This window comes from Oncorhynchus gorbuscha, linkage group LG26, assembly GCF_021184085.1.
Source record: "Oncorhynchus gorbuscha isolate QuinsamMale2020 ecotype Even-year linkage group LG26, OgorEven_v1.0, whole genome shotgun sequence".
NCBI classification, from domain to species: domain Eukaryota; kingdom Metazoa; phylum Chordata; class Actinopteri; order Salmoniformes; family Salmonidae; genus Oncorhynchus; species Oncorhynchus gorbuscha.
In genome coordinates, this window is record NC_060198.1 from 10,495,995 (window position 1) to 10,513,814 (window position 17,820).

Consider the following 17,820-nt stretch of genomic DNA (forward strand, 5'->3'; position numbering starts at 1 on the left):
ACACAATACAGATAGACAGTACATTAGAGATTGAGGAGCACCATTCTATGGTTGCATCCAAAATGTCTCCCTATTCCCTATGTAGTGCAGTCGTTTTGACCAGAGCTCTATGGGCTTTGGTCAAAAGTAGTCCACTGTGTAGGGAATAGAGTGTGCTTATGACACAACGGAAGAAAGAAACAGCTGATATTGTGTTTCTAAGGCCAGTTACACAGGGTGAACACAAAGCATGGAACTGGATACAGACAAGACAGTGCAGGAGAGAATTAGTGAGTGGCTGAGAGCAGAACGGGGAGAACAAGGAGACCAAAGGAAGCGATGGACAAAGAACTGGGCTGAGAAGATGACTGTGGGAGAAGACTTGCCTGAGAGGGAGAAGAAATGGAGAGAAAGGAGGAGTACAGGGATAGAGGGGGAGAAGAGGAGAAAGGGAGGACAGGTGTTCTGTGGTAACTGAGTTTGTTTTTTCAAGGGGAGGAGGTAGCATACTCCACATATCCTGCTCCACCCCTATATGTGGTGCTACTGACAGCATGGCGTAAGGTACAGTATTTCACACAAAAACAAACTCTGGGGTGAAGTTTCCCCTAGGTACAGACCTAGAATCAGCTTCAACTCCCTAAATCCTAACCTTAACCATTACGGGGAAAGTGCAAAACTGACCCAAGATCAGCATCTATAGGAAACTTGGCCTGGCCGTACCCAGCATATATTATAACCTTTAGATATTAAGATTTCAATGTAGAGGGCTAAATCTATGTTACATAACTTAATTCCACTAATTATCTAAATAACAGTAGACTGAGGAGTAGACTGAGGAGAGAAAATTTAGTAGTCGTATTCTGAAACAGAAAATAAAATAAGTTTGTATGAATGTGAAGAGAAGGGAGGGGGGAGAAGGAAGAGAGAAGGGGCAGAGAAAGAGGAGAAAAGAGAGAAAGAGGAATTTGTTCCTCCTAGTTATTATACACTGATCAAAAATATAAATCCAATGTGCAACAATTTCAAAGATTTTACTGAGTTAGAGTTCATAAAAGGGTATCAGTTAATTGAAATAAATAAATTAGGCCCTAATCTATGGATTTCACATGACTGGGAATACAGATATCCATCTGCTGGTCACAGATAATGTAAAAAGAAGGAATGGCTTGGATCAGAAAACCAGTCAGTATCTGATGTGACCAACATTTGCTTCGTGTGGTGCAACACATCTCCTTCGCATAGAGCTGATCAGGCTGTTGATTGTGGAATCTTGTCCTACTTCTCAATGGCTGTGTAAAGTTTCTGTATATTGGTAGGAACTGGGACGTTCTGTTGTACATGTCGATCCAGAGCATCCCAAACATGCTCAACGGGTGACATGTCTGAGCATCTGCTCGGTTAAGAAGCCTAACTGCAGTCAGATCAAGACAAGCTTCCCTGAGTTTACAGTTTTTACAGAAATTCTTCAGTTGTGCAAACCCAGTTTCATCAGCTGTCCGGGTGGATGGTCTCAGACATTCCTGCAGGTGAAGAAGCCGGATGTGGATGTCCTGGTCGGCCCGTGGTTGTGAAGCCTGTTGGACCTACTGCAAAATTCATTCTCTAAAACGACATCGTGGTTTATGGTAAATTATCCAGCAACAGCTCTGGTGGATATTCCTGCAATCAGCATGCCAATTGCACACTCCCTAAAAAATTGAAACATCTGTGGCATTGTGTTGTGACAAAACTGCACACCTTTTGTCCCAACACAAGGTGGACATGTGTAATAATGCTGTTTTGTTTATTTCAGCTTCTTAATATGTCACACCTTTCAGGTGGATGGATTAGCTTGGCAAAGGAGAAATGCTCACTAGCAGAGATGTAAACAAATTTGTGCACAAAATGAGAAGCGTTGTGTACCTATGGAACATTGGGATCTTTTGTTTCAGCTCATGAACACTTTACCTGTTTAATTTATATTTTTGTTAAATATATGAATAAATAAAAGTTTTTTAAATACATGATCATAGTGCCCCCTACTTGTGACAGGGAAAATTGAATTATATATTCTATAGTGTTAATGTTGGTCTGTCTTCTGACTCATTTCAATTCAACATGGATCTTTCATGTTCAATGATATACTGCAATGTGAAAAGACAACTTCTCGAATTAGTAAGTATTGTTATAAAATTTGGGTAACTTTCCGAACATTCCCAGGGAGGGAAGCAGAGAATCATCCAACGGGGATTTCAGAAAAATTGCCAGAATTTTTCAACCCTATTAGTAAGAAAAAGAAAATATACAGTAACATAACATTGTATAAAACATTTTAATGTCAATTATTTCATTAAGCAAAAATAGAAACAACCACCATTAACAGGGAAAATAACATTAAAACTGCAGCCTCGGGAGGATAGGATAAAAATCAAATAAAAAGTGATGCTTAATGAACTGGGAGAGGCATTTAAAATAGAAATAAAAAATGATTATTTTATTTTCCCTCTCCAAAAAAAGACCAGGACAGAGGGGCACGGACACGTCGTCTTCACTGGTCAGGGAGCGATTTTCATCTGGACTGTTCAACTGAAACGAGAAAAGAGGGAGAGTTTAGTTTATAGCATCAAGCAGTGTACCCACATAAAATGACATGCAGATGCTGGGTACAAAAAAATAGATACCTTCAGAATAAGATAGCTATACAGACCACATACTTGGAATGACTAGGTAATAAACAAATGCTCTGAAGTTGCTCATCAACAATTCCTTTGAGGGAACAATTGCAAGCAGCACTGGCATAATGAAGGATATTACAAAACCCAAAAGAATAAATAAGTGAAAACATGATTGTGTCTGAAATGGCATCATATTCTCTATATAGTGCACTACTTCTAACCAGAGCCTATGTGGCTCTGATCAAAAGTAGTGCCCTACATAGGGAATAGGGTGACATTTAAGACAACGATGGAAAAGCACTGCAGTAGCACATGAAATCCAAATGAGTGCTAGACTAGTTGGATACAGCTTACTGTAGGTAGAGATGTCAATCTCTTCTGGGAGCTCTGCCACGTTGACCTCGAAGCGGTCCTGCACATCGTTCAGGGTCTTGGCGTCAGTCTCGTCGGATACAAAGGTCACGGCCAGACCTTTCGTCCCGAACCTGCCTGCACGGGCCACTCTGTGCAGGTAGGTGTCGGAATCCTCGGGCATGTCGTAGTTGAAGACGATGTTGACACGCTCAATGTCCATCCCTCGGCCAAACAGGTTGGTGGCCACCAGGATCCGCCTTTGGAAGTCCTTGAACTGCTGGTACCGGGAAAGCCTGGGGGAGGAATGAGGGCACCCATAGATTTAGAATAAGTAGAACAGGCATCATACATCCTGCTTCACTCCTGTGGGTACACTGAAACTGTGACCCACAAACATGTTGTCTGAGAGAAAGTTATTGTTAAGTCGATCTGGATAACAGCTTCTGCTACATGACGATTATAGAAAATGTGCAAGTAAATGAGATTCTCAATTTGATTGTGCAACTCCTCATTCGTCTCCTTTTGAAAAAAAGTCAACAGTAAGTGAGGAGAGGAGGAAATGTGCTTGTACGAAATTAGACTCCATTCACACATAATGCAAATGACATTTACAGGGGTGGAATCCCAAATTAAAATGTGTAAAGTAGTAAAAGACATTTAGCTAGACATTGTATGGATAAAAACAATATGCTACTTATTGTTTTAAATATGTGCATGCTTCTCAGAGTAAATAGCTGATTGAAAGGGGAGGGGTAGATCTCAACTTCAGCAAAGGACACTTATGCTTCCTCAGCAGGAGGCGAGGACTACTAACGAATTGACACTCCTCAACCACTTATCGGTTTACGGATAAGAGGACGGAAAATTCAAGGACATTCTTTTGTCCAAATCAGTAATTCCCAATTCCCAAATCTACCCCTAAACCCTATGCACTTATTAATATCTGAGATGACTTGAAGTGTAATATCCTAATATTGCTTATACCAATCAAAACTGCTCAGATTTTAACAAGTGCATAGACTGTAGGGTTTAGCCAGTGATTTTGTCCTCTCCATCAGAACCCACCTCTCCTCCTGGGCCATGCCCCTGTGGATGGCGATTGCAGGGAAGTTCTGCTCCACCAGCAGCTGAGACAGAGCCACACAGCGCTGCACAGACTTCACAAAGATCACCACCTTCAGACAGGGGAGAAAATGGCAGTGAGACACCGAAGACAAACATGGGGCACAAAACCCATGCTGCATCTGATATGGCACCTTGGCTTTACCCTGGTCAAATAAACGTACACTCTGAAGACGAAAAACACAGTGCATAAAACTCACAGGCAGAAAATTTGTCGGTGCATAGACTTAGTTCACTTGAATGAGTAAAATTGTATTTAAACACATGACTTTCAAATCCATGGACAAAATACATTCAAGATTAAAACTAAGTTACATTTTAGCATTCAATTCTCTGTAAAAGACCTCTGTCCGTACCTGGTTGAACTCGAGCACGTCGAGCAGGTCGAAGAGCTTGCGGTTCTTCTCGCTATCCTTCAGCTTGCAGTAGTACTGCTGCAGGCCGTGCAGCGTCAGCTTGGTCTCATCGTCCACAAACACCTCCATGGGCTACAGGAGATATTCATTAAGCACCAAACAGAACACAGGGAGGGACTACCAGGACTTCCAGTGCTAAACATTTTGCTAGTGTGCCCTAATGAATAGAACATGGGGAAAGTGTCAATCTTTGGGACAGTTTTATAAACCTAGCCACATTAAGTGACAAACAGGAGTAAACCACATTCTGTGTTGGTGAATGAAGAACTACAAATGTCATTGTGAACATCAATTACTAGTACTAGAGATGGATGGAACTTTATTTAATGCCAGGACTGTTCCTCCCGAAAATGTCCAGAGCCCCAGACCCAGGTTAAGAGAGGGTCAACTCTGGCCACTTGTGAGACAGACAGTCACGAGCAGGCAAAGCTTAGATGTGCTCAACTGGAACTTTTTACATGAATATTAAGCCATATCCAAAATCCCTTTAAAAAAAAAGGGGGGGCAATCAGCAGTTTCTACATCAATTTTTAGACATTTAAAATTAAAAGAACAACAAATGCCCATGAGCTTAGTTCAACTTCCGTACCCCACCAGAACCCAAAATACAAACCTGTTCCATTCCAATGCTTGTAAACAAAGTAAATGCAAAAATAAGCTATATAGTCTCAAAACATGGTCAAAATGATAATTCTGATATCATTGACGGTCAGTCCTTGCATATAGCTTTACGAATTTCAGAGTGGTTAAATTTCTCCAGACCTATCCCTCCAAAACAGGGGCGAGGAAGATGCTTCATTAATGTTTATACTGCCGATTGCCTCTTCAAAGTGCAATTTAGGGAGATGGGTTCATCTGTGTGTGTGTGTGTGTGTGTGTGTGTGTGTGTGTGTGTGTGTGTGTGTGTGTGTGTGTGTGTGTGTGTGTGTGTGTGTGTGTGTGTGTGTGTGTGTGTGTGTGTGTGTGTGTGTGTGTGTGTGTGTGTGTGTGTGTGTGTGTGTGTGTGTGTGTGAAACTGCAACTAAGTTTCAGAACATGTAGATAACCACGGGTTATGAGAACCCCTTCAACGTACATCCTGCATGAACTTGCGGCAGACAGGACGGATCTCTTTGCTTAGGGTGGCGCTGAACATCATGCACTGCTTCTCGTGGGGTGTGAGCCTGAAGATGTCCTGAACATCACGCCTCATGTCTGAGGAAGACGATAGGAAAAGAATATGGCCGTCACAAAAAAAAGTCAACCCACTCAGCCTGAAATCCGAGGACTACATAAAATGTACATACTTTCCTACGTTTTGGCTAAATCCTTACTTAAGTCACACCATCTATCACATCCTGTTCCAAGATCCACTACTACTTAGTCAGACAGTGTATTAGAAGTGCATTCTAAGTGGTATGCTAGTAGGTACATTGGAACACGTTTTCAATTGGCCGTTCCTCTGTGACGTTTCAACTTACTCCTTGCTCCAGTCACTCACATCTGGCATCAGCCCCCCTGTCCTACTGACCCAGCTGGTCTGGCATCTTGTCACACTCGTCCAGGACAAAGTGCTTCACGTTCTTCAGGTTGAGGGTCTTGTTGCGGATGAGGGCCAGGATGCGGCCTGGCGTTCCCACCACAATGTGGGGGCAGTTCTTCTTCAGCGCATCCTCGTCCTTCTTGATGGACAGGCCCCAGAAGAACACTGCTGCCTTGACGGTAGGCATGTACTTGGAGAAGCGCTCATACTCTTTGCTGATTTGGAAGGCCAGCTCTCGTGTGTGGCACATCACCAGCACAGACACCTGTTAGACAGAGAGAGATGTAGGGGAGGATGTTTAATACAGAGCTCTCTGGATAGCATAGAAACAAAAAGCACACAAGATTATCCAATAGGACAGAACAGCAGTGTAAACAGTGAGATTAAAAGGAGAACAAATTCAGACTGCAATTGGCCCAGCGTCATTAGGGTTTGGCCGGGGTAGGCCGTCATTGTAAATAAGAATTTGTTCTTAACTAACTTGCCTAGTCCAAATAAAGGTTAAATAAAGTTGGCGATTAGACACTTTATGCAAGTATCCCCAGATACAGATTAAGCCTATTCCTAAACTACAAAGCACTCAATGGATTCTCCATGGAAAGCTATTTTTAGTAAAGGAGGGAGGATGTAACAGCACTTCAGTTGTGTGCTTCCACAATGTAGAGATTCATTTCATTATTCAACCACTCACCTGCCCGTCCACAGGCTCAATCTGCTGCAGGGTGGCCAGTACAAACACAGCCGTCTTGCCCATACCAGACTTGGCCTGGCACAGGATGTCCATGCCCAGGATGGCCTGTGGGATGCACTCATGTTGGACTGAAAGACAGAAACGTTACTAGGGAAGTTAGTTAAGAACAAATTCTTATTTACAATGATGGCCTATCAAGAGGCCTCCTGCGGGGATTGGGGCCTGAGATTTAACTTTTTTATTTATTTAAATAAATAAATATATGACAAAACACACATCACTACATATAAAGAGACCTAAGACAACATAGCAAGGCATCAAAACATAACACAGCATGGTAGCAGCACAAAACATTGTACAAACATTGGGCACAGACAAAAGCACAAAGGGCAAGAAGGGTAGACAACACATCACACTGACAGTTGTGGCTGCTTTGTCCATGATTGAGTCTTTGAATGAAGAGATTGAGATAAAACTGTACAGTCACTAGGGGCAGAAAACTGAAGAGAGGAGCGACCCAGGGATGTTTGCGCTTTGGGGACCTTTAACAGAATGTTACTGGCAGAACAGGTGTTGTATGTGGAGTATGAGGGCTGCAGTAGATATCTCAGATAGGGGAGGGGGAGTGAGGCCTAAGAGGGTTTTATAAACAAGCATCAACCAGTGGGTCTTGCGACAGGTATACCGAGATGACCAGTTTAAGTATGATGTGATGCTTGAAGGGGCATACATGTATAACTCATAGTCGGAGTCCCAAATGACACCCTATATATTGTGGATTACTTTTGACCAGGGCCCAGTCACACACAGCACTAGTTTTGAACAAAGCCCTATGGGCCCAGCTCAATAGTAGTACACTATGTCAGGAATAGGGTGCCAGTTGACACACACAGAAAGGACAAAATCAAAAACAGTCCTTGGTTGAAGGTGGGAAATGCCTGTGAGGCTCACCTTCAGAGGGATGTTCAAAGCCACAGTCGACAATGGCGCGGAGCAGCTCTGGTTTGAGCAGGAAGTCTCGGAAGCCGGAGCTGTGGATGGAGACATAAGAGCCCTTTACCTCCTTCTTGCCCGCAGGTGTGGCGGTCTCCGGGGCAACCTGAGGCTCCTCATCCTCTTCATAGTCCAACAGCTCGTTGTCAACGTCGTTCTCTGCCATTCTAGAGAAGGGGTACTTGCGTTAGTTGAAGCTAGGAAAGACTGGAGACTAGTTTGGGGGTGGGCGCTGTATCAACAATACAGTAAATTCAGAAGGTTAATTGAAATGCCAATTCAATAATCTATGTACAAATCCTCACCATATAACCTTAGTTATATTACATTCCCAATTCAGTCATTTCACTTTCTGAATTGAATCCTTGTGAAACATCACAGTCTAGCACAGGGTTTTCCATATTCAGTCCTTGGGACTCCAAGGGGTGCACCCCCCCCCCCCCAACATTACACAGCTGACTCAATCAAAACGTCATGCGTATTTGAATCAGCTGTGTAGTGTTACGTACACCCCCTGAGGTCCCTAGGACCGAGTTTGGGAAACACTCGTCTGACGTGTATTCCTACATAGCATTAGCTAGCTGCTAATAATGCTAGTAAACATCACCGTGGACAGTACGCACAATGGGTTTTGGCCAAATCATTACAATTTACCTAGCTAGAAACAATAATCGGACCAGCGACCACCCTGCAACTCAGTTTACAGTAGTTAGCCAGTTGCCCGATTCAATCCAGTTGAACAAGGAATCATGCCTCACTCTCCGCACAAACAATGGCAGCCGCCTCCTCATTCAAACTTTGTGACAGCAAAGTGCAATAAAGGGAAATATGTTCCAAATGCAAGGTGAATATTCAGAAATAACGTTGGCTCAAATTAATAACGAGCAAGACATTTCTAGGGTCTAACTTGACCTAAAATGTAATTCTCGGAACCAACCTGCGACACACTGCTAGCAGCAGTTAACTGCTAACTGACACGACCGTGCTAGTACTAGCGTTAGCTTGACGCAATGCTAAATGTGTTAGTTAGCTAGCCAGATTGCACAAGGTTTTCGCAAAGATTTTAACAAAAATATACTCGAACATGGCTGCTATTTGTGAGCATTATGGAAAGAAAAATATGTTTCTTATTTACAATTGATGCAGATATTGAAATGACTCAATACTGCACATTTTTTTAAAATGCAATTAAAATCGGCTTCAAGTATCACACTGCTAGCTCGGTTCACAGGGGCAGTATAGAAGCACTGTGCTCGAGTATTCGTGGCCACTATTGGTCCATTTTAAAGGCAATCTCACCAAACCGGCCTGAAAACGAACCGTCTAATTTAATGCCGATCTTGATTTTCAATATCTGCATCAAATGCCGATCTGGATTTCGCCAGCTGCCCTAAACTAAATTGTAGGCATAATTTCTTGTTTGACAACACTGGTATGAAAAAAGTACACTGATAGCCTTATTCAGCAATAATGTAAACATTTATGATTTCTGTCTAATTATAGCTACGTATGACTAGGTTTCCTCATCCAGAAAAAAACTGAATTTAGATTAGATTTATAGGGTACAGTGAAATTCTTAAGATCTGAACTCCAACAGTGCAGGTCAAAAAGATAAGTGAATGAAACAATAATAAGAATATGTGTAACCGGTGCTATACTGCCCCGCTGTAACTCTGCGTTGTGTGTGGTTGATTGAGACTATAGACGTGGACTTTGGAGACCAGGTAGTTTTAATCAAGCAGAACTCACTCTCTGCATCCTGCATCTGCATCCAAAAGGAAATAAAACATTTGTAGAGCACATATGTTCTGAGAATCGTCGCCTCTTTCTCTCTCAGTGCATCAAAATTATTTTCGAATACAAACATTAATAGTCTCTCCTTATTATACATAACATATTTTACAAAGATAAAACCACATACCTGCATCCAAAATGAAATAAAACATTTGTAGAGCACATATGTTCTGCGAATCGTGGCCACTTTCTACAGCAGATACACAATAGGAGGGACTGGGATCTAATTCGAGGAGCTAGCCATGTTCACACATACAATAAATAGCCTGCTAATACCTTAGCTATTAACCACATGTTGAATTCAGAATGTTGATATCCTAAAAAGTACAATTACAAGTGCATCTTAACAATACCATCTACTTATGAGTAACCTCTAAATACACATCATTATTCATGAACAAAACACTGTGTGTATGACTTGGTACTGAAAATAATCAAACTTTTCTGAAGACATAAAAAGCGTGACTACCTCTCTCAGGATACAAAATGATTTGAGCATTCAGGGCAAAATAAGAACACACTCCACTTCAGCCAGGATGCAGTCATGCATAATAACAAATCACAGTGACATACTTAATATATGAACCTGGTGAAATTCACATAGTAATTTAACAACTAATTAATATGCATACTATATACATATTTATTTACAACATTTACAAACCAACAGCCTGCATTCATCCAGTTTGTATAAATTATGATAGATATGTGACATGAAGCTATATTGGGCAATTTGGGCAAAGGCGTAACAATGACTGTCTTGGACAAATAGACATTTGGCTTAAAACATTCATTCATGGGCAATATGTGTGCATGTCCTGATCATATCAGCTTACTACATCTCTCTTCCCTCACCAAACCCATCAATGATTTTATTTATTTGACTATAATATATCAGTTATGGCCAACAGAGGGCAACATTTATCCATAAAATACGATAAAACCTCACTGAATCAAAATGAATTGGGTGACATTGGACATTTTTTAGATATCGTATGTGATCAGTAACAATGCATTCATTTCCCGGAGTGGTCGCTCTGTGCTTTTGTAGTTGACGTAATAATATACGATGGAATATAGAAGACTATGACGTAAACGAACTAAAAAAAAAGGTTCAGTGTGCTACTTTTGCCTCAGTCGAGTTGATGTTTTGCATAGGACAGTCATCCTCATGTTCAAATAAATCGCTTTGAGTGGACAAAGAAGACATTCTGTGTGAGTACAGCATAACTGGCCAAGATGTTGTAAAAAAATGTTTGAAATGTATTTTAAAATGTATTTTTTATTTAAAAAAATGTCAGGTCCAGTCTGAAGGGTGCCTGAAAGCACAATGGATAGAAATCATAAACCGTTGAGAAAAATGATTCTAAAAGTAAGTCTCATAAGTGCTAAAAAAAAATGTTTGTTCATTCTGGGGCTATCCCTCTTGATATGTAATGAAGCTATCTTCTTGGTAGTATAACCTATATGCTGTAAAAACAGATTGATATGATTATAGTTGGAAAAGTGGGCATAATTAATTGAGGGCTAAGGTTAAATGTATTTCCTTATGTTCATATACCCCAGGCTGGGACCCTCCAAGCTAGTGCTGGAGAGCAGGTCCCCCAGACAGACATCACTGACCATGATGGACTAAGGCTGCCAGCCCTGGTAGACTGCCCCATTGACAGCCCCCTAAAGGTAAGAAAACGTCTTATAGTTCTGTTGCAAAACGTCTGGTTGTAACGGAGACCAGTTGGTTGCAATCTAGTAATATGACGTGTTGAAAACCAGTTTACAACGCGATAATAAAGCCATTAAGACACATGGACCACCTACTAAACTCAGCAAAAAAAGAAACGTCCCTTTTTCAGGACCATGTATTTTAAAGATAATTCGTAAAAATCCAAATATCTTCACAGATCTTCATTGTGAAGGGTTTTAACACCGTTTCCCATGCCTGTTCAATGAACCATAAACCATTTCTGAACATGCACCTGTGGAACGGTCGTTAAGACACTAACAGTTTACAGACGGTAGGCAATTAAGGTCACAGTTGTGAAAACTTAGGACACTAAAGAGGCCTTTCTACTGACTCTGAAAAACACCAAAAGAAAGATGCCCAGGGTCCCTGCTCATCTGCATGAGTGTGCCTTAGGCATGCTGTAAGGCGGCATGAGGACTGCAGATGTGGCCAGGGAAATACATTGCAATGTCCGTACTGTGAGACGCCTAAGACAGCGATACAGGTAGACAAGACGGACAGCTGATTGTCATTGCAATGGCAGACCATGTGTAACAACACCTGCACAGGATCGGTACATCTGAACATCACACCTACGGGACAGGTACAGGATGGCAACAACAACTGCCCGAGTTACACCAGGAACGCACAATCCCTCCATCAGTGCTCAGACTGTCCGCAATAGGCTGAGAGAGACTGGACTGAGGGCTTGTAGGCCTGTTGTAAGGCAGGTCCTCACCAGACATTCCAGGCACAACGTCGCCTATGGGCACAAACCCAACCGTCGCTGGACCAGACAGGACTGGCAAAAAGTGCTCTTTACTGACAAGTCGCGGTTTTGTCTCACTAGGGACGATGGTCGGATTTGCGTTTATCGTCGAAAGGAATGAGCATTACACCGAGGCCTGTACTCTGGAGCGGGATCGATTTGGAGGTGGAGGGTCCGTCAAGGTCTGGGGCGGTGTGTCACAGCATCATCGGACTGAGCTTGTTGTCATTGCAGGCAATCTCAACGCTGTGCGTTAAAGGGAAGACTGCCTCCTCCCTCATGTGGTACCCTTCCTCCAGGCTCATCGTGACATGACCCTCCAGCATGACAATGCCACCAGCCATACTGCTCGTTCTGTGCGTGATTTCCTGCAAGACAGGAATGTCAGTGTTCTGCCATGGCCAGCGAACAGCCCGGATCTCAATCCCATTGAGTATGTCTGGGACCTGTTGGATCGGAGGGTGAGGGCTAGGGCCATTCCCCCCAGAAATGTGCAGGAACTTGCAGGTGCCTTGGTGGAAGAGGAAGAGTGGGTTAACATCTCACAGCAAGAACTGCCAAATTTGGTGCAGCCCATGAGGAGGAGATGCACTGCAGTACTTAATGCAGCTGGTGGCCACACCAGTTACTGACTGTTACTTTTGATTTTGACCCCTCCTTTGTTCAGGGACACATTATTCCATTTATGTTAGTCACATGCTTGTGGAACTTGTTCAGTTTATGTCTCAGTTGTTGAATCTTGTTATGTTCATACAAATATTTACACATGTTAAGTTTGCTGAAAATAAACGCAGTTGACAGTGAGAGGACGTTTCTTTTTTTGCTGAGTTTAGTTAGAACTAATAGTTTTGGAATTCAGATTTGAATTCTGATTGTAATTCTAAGGTTATGGTTTATAGTTGGAAAAGTGGGCATAATAATGGAGGGCTTAAGTTATATGTATTTCCTTATGTTCCTATACCCCAGGCTGGGACCCTCCAAGCTAGTGCTAGAGAGCAAGTGCTCCAGACTGATGTCCATTCTGCTGGCCATGATGGACTAAGCCTGCCAGCCCTGGTAGACTGCCTCCAGGATAGCCCTCGAAAGGCAGATGTCCATTCCGCTGGCCATGATGGACTAAGCCTGCCAGCCCTGGTAGACTGCCTCCAGGATAGCCCTCGAAAGGCAGATGTCCATTCCGCTGGCCATGATGGACTAAGCCTGCCAGCCCTGGTAGACTGCCTCCAGGATAGCCCTCGAAAGGCAGATGTCCATTCCGCTGGCCATGATGGACTAAGCCTTGGTAGACTGCCTGGATTGCAATGTCCATTCCGCCTGATGGACTAAGCCTGCCAGCCCTGGTAGACTGCCTCCAGGATAGCCCACGAAAGGTAAGAAACATCTTTTAGTTCTGTTGCAAAACGTCTGGTTGTCACGGAGGCCAGTTGGTTGCAATCTAGTAATACGACGGGTTGAAAACCAGTTTACAACGCGATAATAACGCCATTAAGACACATGGACCACCTACTAGTTAGAACTAATAGTATTGGAATTCAGATTTGAATTCTGATTCTAATTCTAAGGTTAACCCTTATGTGACATGTCACTCAGTACCATCATGCCTATGGTGAAAAATGTGGTTTCTATGGTGATATGATTTCCCCACTGTTGTTATTTGTCTCAGAACCTTGTGCCGAAGCCCCCGCAAGGCCCCAGGCCCAACCGAGAGGCAAATATAGCAAAGACAGAAAAGGCCACAGAGGTTATCAAGGCTAGAAGGTCTAGGGAGGTTAAGTCAGGGGTGAAAGAACTAAGCCGCCAAGTAGTTGGTATGTTGGCACTGCCTCAAACTCTAACTCAAACAACCAGTTACAGTGAGTATTCATCTCCACTTCCAAAATACCTGGATTTATTGATAGAATTCTAAAACGATATATGGTGGAAGGATCCACTAATGTCTACGATCCTCTTTCTGTAGGTGTCCTGCCAGCTATCAAGAAGGGCACTAAAGTTACCCTCCAGTCCTCCAGCTCCCTCTCCGATGACAACAAGGAGGCACTAGGTTAGTTATTATGTTGTTTTTACCGTCTTTTGCACCCGCACATTCCCCTTCTTTCTTTTCTCTTATTGTCAGTAATGATATTTTCATTTTCTCTCCTCTTTTTTTCTTATTTTTCTATACAGTGTTTGGAGACATGTTATGTGTGAAGAATTACTTTAAATCAAATGTCAAAATCATTCTATAGAAGGCCAGGTTTCTGCAGGGTTTCACTACATCCTTGATTGATGAATTAAGGTCACTATAATTAGTAAGAAACTCCTCTAACCTGGTTGTCTAGGTCTTAATTGAAAGGAAAAAACTAATACCCTCAGACACTTAGCCCTCCATGGAATGAGTTTGACAACCCTGTATTAAATAAATTTTGATTTGACTAGGGGCCATCTGCCAGGTCCTGACCACCAGGGTGGGAGACATCCTGAACAGTACCTGCAACGACGATTACAAGGCCAGGCTCATCATCCAGAAAGGTACACTTATAACCTGTTTTGCCCATATGACCAGTAATAACCAGTGTATTACCATTATAGTAAATGTACTAGATACTGCATAGTGTTATACATGGATGTGGCTTTGAACCAGTTCAGAATATGAGTGTGTTTTCTTAGGATTGGATTCCGGTGCCAGGGAAAGGTTCCCTGACTCTCCGTGTTCCTCTTCACCCAAGGACGAAGAGGTTGTAAGTGTCATGACTGTCTCATACCCTAAACCCTCCACCTCAACCCAGGCGGCATGGGCAGCTCCTGCCCAGACTCTGGAAAAAGAGGTGGGGGGGGCTGAGGTCTCCGAGATGAGTGACAGCTCCCTGATGCCCACCAAGAACAGGCAGGACCCCCTGGAGAAGATTCCCTCCCTCCTACCAGGCAAGGAGCACATCCTCCTTTGCAGCACTCCCTGGGCCACCGTCATGAGCCCCCAGACTCTGAAGTTTATTCTCCACGGCATCATGTGCCGACTGGAGGCCTCAGAGTCCACCCAGACAAGGAGGGCCAATGACCCCTTCAGGCTGATGAAGGATCTCTTTGTGGAGGTCCAGCATGCCCTGAAATATGCTGACATCTCTGTCGTCTTTGGCCTGGAGGAGAGCATCCAATTCAGTGGTGAGGATGCGGTGAAGGCCATCGTGAAGACTGCGGCTAAAAGATTGTCCCTGCGTTCGGACTCCAACCGGGCTCAACTGCGTGCCGCACGCTCTGGTAGCGAGGGAGCCATCAGGTGCATGGCGGACACAATCACACAAGTCATAGAGGACTGGAGTTTCGAAGGCCATTTTGGGGCCAGGAGGAGCCGTGGTAGTGGGAGGTCACACTCCTCAACCTCCTCAAGGAGTGACGTCACCCTCACCGAGGAGCTCCTGGCTTGGAGGGAAACCCTAGACGAGGACCTAGAGGAGATGGCTGATGACAGCACTGGTTTGGAAAAGACCAGTGTAAGCTCAGCCATCTCTGAAAAGTCCCAGGTAATTAGCTACCTTTCTGAAAGCATCAAGCCCATCAGCAGCACCCTCTCCACAGACCTCGAGGACATCACCTCCACACAGGTGAGACGGCCAAGAACCAGTAGATCGTTTTGTTATTTGGGCTGTTTGATTGTGAGGCATCGACTCATATCTGTTTCTCTCTCTACTAAGAAGAAAGAGAAGGAAGAAGCTATGAAGAAAGAAGTGAGGAAGTCAGGAAAGAAGAAGCGAGGAAATAACAAGAACCAGAAGAAGAACAAGGTGTCTCCTCTTGGCAATGATAGTAAGTCCTCATTTCTGTCAGTCAACATGTGCATCTGTCTTCAGCACACTATTGTAATGTAAGGACGGGAGACTATGATAAAGTTATCAGGGTCTTATTCATTAGCCACTAAATGGAAGACAGCGGACTAAAACAGGGAGGAACTTTCTTGAACTTGCCAATAACAAATGCTTGTTTTTGTTTTCCGTTTAAAAATAGTTTGCTACTGTGTACCCTAATGAACACGACCCTGATTTCATGCCTTGTTCTCTGTCACCTGTTCAGGTACTGTGGCTGCAGATGAGCCTAAGAAAAAACAGGCTCTCCTCCCGCGGATCACAGCCGCCCTGGCAAAACTATTTTGCTTCCCCTGCAAAAAAAAAAAAAATGCAAAAGTAACTGTGCAGAAGACGAGTTTGGGAAAACCCCGCTGCCACCTCCCCCAACCCACTTTCTAAATAAGCTCTCAAAGCCAACAGAAGAGGGAGGGAGACAACCCCCTCACTCAAACTCATTTTATTACACCCCATTTAATTCAATAAACACAACTTGCAGCTATTTTGATCTTCTTCTTCTTGAGTTTTTGTTTTACAGACCCACCTGCATGCAATAGATTCTTAAGGTCAATTTGCTGTCTACTGTCTACTACAGTATCATTGTTATGAGTATGTTCATGTGCCAGTATGTTATAGGCTATAATAATGCCCTAACCTAATTGCAATTGACATAATAAGTTACATTTGAATAATTCCCTCATTTTATGTATATTTTTAGAGGGGAATAATCTCTAAAGCACTATAGAGTGCCGTCCCTAGTGGGTTGAGTCACTGATGTGATCTTCCTGTCTGGGTTGTCGCCCCCCCTTCGGTTGTGCCGTGGCGGAGATCTTTGTGGGCTATACTCGGCCTTGTCTCAGGATGGTAAGTTGGTGGTTGAAGATATCCCTCTAGTGGTGTGGGGGCTGTGCTTTGGCACAGTGGGTGGGGTTATATCCTTCCTGTTTGGCCCTGTCCGGGGATATCATCGGATGGGGCCACAGTGTCTCCTGACCCCTCCTGTCTCAGCCTCCAGTATTTATGCTGCAGTAGTTTATGTGTCGGGGGGCTAGGGTCAGTTTGTTATATCTGGAGTACTCCTGTCTTATCCGGTGTCCTGTGTGAATTTAAGTATGCTCCCTCTAATTCTCTCTTTCTCTCTCTCTCTCAAAGGACCTGAGCCCTAGGAATATGCCTCAGGACTACCTGGCATGATCACTCCTTGTTGTTCCCAGTCTACCTGGCCGTGAGCTGCTCCAGTTTCAACTGTTCCGTCTGCGGCTATGGAATCCTGACCTGTTCACCGGACGTGCTACCTGTCCCAGACCTATTATTTGACCATGCTGGTCATTTATGAACATTTGAACATCTTGGCCATGTTCTGTTATAATCTCCACCCGGCACAGCCAGAAGAGGACTGGCCACCCATCATTGAAAATAAGAATTTGTTCTTAACTGACTTGCCTGGTTCCTGTTTCTCTAGGTTTCTTCCTAGGGTTTGGCCTTTCTAGGGAGTTTTTCCTAGCCAACGTGCTTCAACACCTGCATTGCTTGCTGTTCGAGGTTTTAGGCTGGGTTTCTGTACAGCACTTTGAGATATCAGCTGATGTAGGAAGGGCTATATGAATGCATTTGATTGATTGATGATTGATTGATGATTGATAGAGCCCGCCACTGTATGCAAGCCACGCCTTCCCGCAGAATAAAGAAGACATGAGTGGATCATTGCGGTGTCACCACAAAGAGTACCTTGATTAAGCCAATTCATTGGCTTTAGACATGCCAATCATGCCTGTGTTGTAATCTGATTGGTGTGTGCACCACCTCACGGCAAATGGTGTAGAAACGCTGAAGCACGCCATTCTGTTTATGATTTACATTGAGGAAGCCTTCATCTTCATCAGAGGTTACTCGGCGAGCGGTGCTGTGCTGATACTGCTTCATTTCTCTCTTGTCGAATTAAGACAGTGGTCTTCATTTTCATATTTCCTGAAAGCGAATAAGCC

The 17,820-nt window shown here is 43.5% G+C and overlaps 2 protein-coding genes and 1 long non-coding RNA gene across 3 annotated transcripts; 2 read left to right on the forward strand and 1 right to left on the reverse strand.

Annotated features, from left to right (window-relative positions):
* Positions 1–2,274: 2,274 nt before the first annotated feature.
* On the reverse strand, positions 2,275–7,901 carry LOC124015402 (ATP-dependent RNA helicase DDX39A-like). The gene is made up of 8 exons (XM_046330572.1): positions 7,693–7,901; positions 6,742–6,869; positions 6,039–6,315; positions 5,604–5,722; positions 4,469–4,600; positions 4,056–4,165; positions 2,991–3,283; positions 2,275–2,547 (listed from the first exon to the last, which is right to left on the reverse strand). Exons 1-8 carry the CDS (start codon positions 7,898–7,900, stop codon positions 2,531–2,533), a joined length of 1,284 nt encoding a protein of 427 aa, XP_046186528.1. The 5' UTR covers position 7,901; the 3' UTR covers positions 2,275–2,530.
* A 2,523-nt stretch (positions 7,902–10,424) lies between these two features.
* Positions 10,425–11,181, forward strand: LOC124015406. The gene is made up of 3 exons (XR_006835146.1): positions 10,425–10,743; positions 10,830–10,900; positions 11,095–11,181. It is a non-coding gene; the product is annotated as an uncharacterized LOC124015406 (long non-coding RNA).
* A 2,140-nt stretch (positions 11,182–13,321) lies between these two features.
* LOC124016435 lies at positions 13,322–15,687 on the forward strand. The gene is made up of 6 exons (XM_046331994.1): positions 13,322–13,390; positions 13,684–13,828; positions 13,978–14,061; positions 14,436–14,528; positions 14,667–15,598; positions 15,655–15,687. Exons 1-6 carry the CDS (start codon positions 13,322–13,324, stop codon positions 15,685–15,687), a joined length of 1,356 nt encoding a protein of 451 aa, XP_046187950.1.
* The last annotated feature ends 2,133 nt before the right edge of the window (positions 15,688–17,820 follow it).